The sequence below is a fragment of the Stegastes partitus genome, unplaced genomic scaffold (genome assembly GCF_000690725.1).
Source record: "Stegastes partitus isolate 25-593 unplaced genomic scaffold, Stegastes_partitus-1.0.2 Scaffold1858, whole genome shotgun sequence".
Taxonomy (NCBI): domain Eukaryota; kingdom Metazoa; phylum Chordata; class Actinopteri; family Pomacentridae; genus Stegastes; species Stegastes partitus.
The window spans coordinates 99,352-101,602 of NW_007579589.1; the positions used below are offsets into that span (position 1 = coordinate 99,352).

General features: G+C 44.4%; 1 protein-coding gene across 1 annotated transcript in view; it reads left to right on the forward strand.

Annotated features, from left to right (window-relative positions):
- pgm3 (phosphoglucomutase 3) overlaps positions 1–2,251 on the forward strand; it is a 10,766-nt gene that overhangs the window by 2,979 nt on the left and 5,536 nt on the right. The window contains exons 4-7 of the mRNA XM_008302690.1: positions 343–410; positions 497–630; positions 707–899; positions 1,701–1,858. Of these exons, the coding sequence (XP_008300912.1) occupies positions 343–410; positions 497–630; positions 707–899; positions 1,701–1,858 (553 nt within the window). The remainder of the gene's footprint in view (positions 1–342; positions 411–496; positions 631–706; positions 900–1,700; positions 1,859–2,251) is intronic.

Here is a 2,251-nt window from a genome sequence, read left to right on the forward strand (position 1 = left end):
ATGATGGTGGAACATCTTTCTACATCTGATGGTGGAACATCTTTCTACAGCTGATGGTGGAACATCTTTCTACATCTGATGAGCAGAGCAGAGAGGAAAAGTCTGTAGAAACTGTAGAAATGCAAACAGTGAACTATCTACAGGATGTGGAGACAACATTTTTTTTTCCAGTGCTCCAAGCTGTGGACAGAGAAGACATCTCTGAGTTCTCTCTCCTTCTTCATGGTTGTTCTGTTTCCATAGAGGTTCAGGACTTTATGTTGCAGCGAGAAATGAAACCACGGTGCAGAAAAATGAGCAAAAACCTGTTTGATCTTCATCCATTATGTTCTCTACCTGCAGGAGCAGCAGCGCCAGTCTTTCACAAGCGGTGCTGGACGGAGTTTCTTCTCTCGGCGGCCACAGCAAAGGTAGATTTCATTTTGAAGAAACATCCTCGTAATCAAAGTGTTTGTTTGTTAGTTAATTTCCGTGTATTTCTGATTCTGTCCGTCAGACTATGGCTTGGTGACCACCCCACAGCTCCACTACATGGTTTGCTGCCAGAACACGCAGGGTAAATACGGAGACGCCACAGTGGACGGATACTACAGGAAGCTGAGCCAAGCTTTCATCCAGCTCACCAAGAGCGTAAGAAAACATGCCGTCGTCCACGTCGTGTCGTGCTTGTGTGTTATGCATCCGTTCACGTTTTCCTCTCCGGCAGGCGTCGAACCGCACCGACGACCAGAAGCACCTCATCGTGGACGGCGCCAACGGCATCGGGGCCCTGAAGGTGCGCGAGATGGAGGCTCACCTGAAGAAGGAGCTGCAGATCTCCCTCTTCAACGACGGCAAAGGGAAGCTGAACCACCAGTGTGGAGCCGACTTCGTCAAAGTGCAGCAGAAACCTCCAACAGGTGCGACTCCGCTCTCTGGACGTGCTCGTTTTCAGACTTTAAACGGGTTTGAACACATTGCACTGGATTTTTGTACATTTTAGATTCATTTTAATGAAAAAAAAACCCAACAACAACAGAAACTGATTTAAATGTGGCTGCCATCCCCGTTGAAGTGTTCTCCTTGTGCAGTGATGCTCTGCTCCCAGTGCTCCTGCAACAGGTTGTGGAAGCCCTGTTCTAAATATGTCCAGCAGCATTTGTGATGAATCTCCTTTTATCGTGTTTTAACGTGAGCTTTGCATGCTTTGGATTTTGCTTTTTCTACTTTTAATTTAGCTTGTTGAGCGCTTGGTTCCCATTTCTTCACCTTTATTCCTATATTTCCTGTGATGTTTGCTCTGTGAACCGCCTTTTTTTAAAATTAGTAGTGTAGAAATCAAGATATTATCATATTTTGTAGCAAGACTTGAGGTTGTGATGCTTCTCAGACGTGTGGAGCAAAGATCAGACAAAGTAGGTCAAAAGAAAACAACGATTTCTGCTAATTAAGCTTTATAATGAGATAAAACAGTGCAAGATGGAGAGTGTTAAACAGCAAACGTCTAGTATACAGACTGATATTTTCTATATATTTTTTGTATTTGCATTTTGTTGACGTTTGCATCCGGCCTAACGAGGCCGCCGGTGTTGCAGAGTGCAGCCTCGTCACCTCAGTGCTGTTGATGTTGCTGTAATCTGAGTCTGTGTCCTGTGTGAGGAAGAGAAAATTAGATTTTGTTTTTAATTTCCCTCCTGCATCTCTGTCCTCCCTGTCTGAAGGCGTTGAGATGAGCCCGGGAGAGCCCTGCTGCTCCTTTGACGGCGATGCCGACCGAATAGTTTATTACTACAGCGACTCCGAGGGACAGTTTCACCTGCTGGATGGAGACAAGATCGCTACGCTCATCAGCACTTTCCTGAAAGAGCTGCTCACACAGGTAGACTCTTCAATACAGAGCAGAACAAATATCCTTCAAGGCTCCTATTAAGTTTTTTTCTTTTTTTTTAAACCCTCTGAACTCTAAGCAGTTTCTGGGCGTTCTTTCATTACTGTAGGTTAAGTCTTCATTACAACATAAAGTCCTGCACCTCTGATGGAACCAGAACAACCAAGACTAGAAGGAGAGGGAACTCAGAAATGTCTTCTGCGCAGAATAAAACTACAGTTTGTTTCTTTCTGAATTCAACATGTTCAACATTTTTGCAGTTGTCCACAAAAAAAATGACATTTTCACAGCCTCTACAGCTTCTGCATTTTTTCCTCTCTGCTCTGCTCATCATCTGTAGAAAGATGTTCCACCATCAGATGTAGAAAGATGTTCCACCATCAG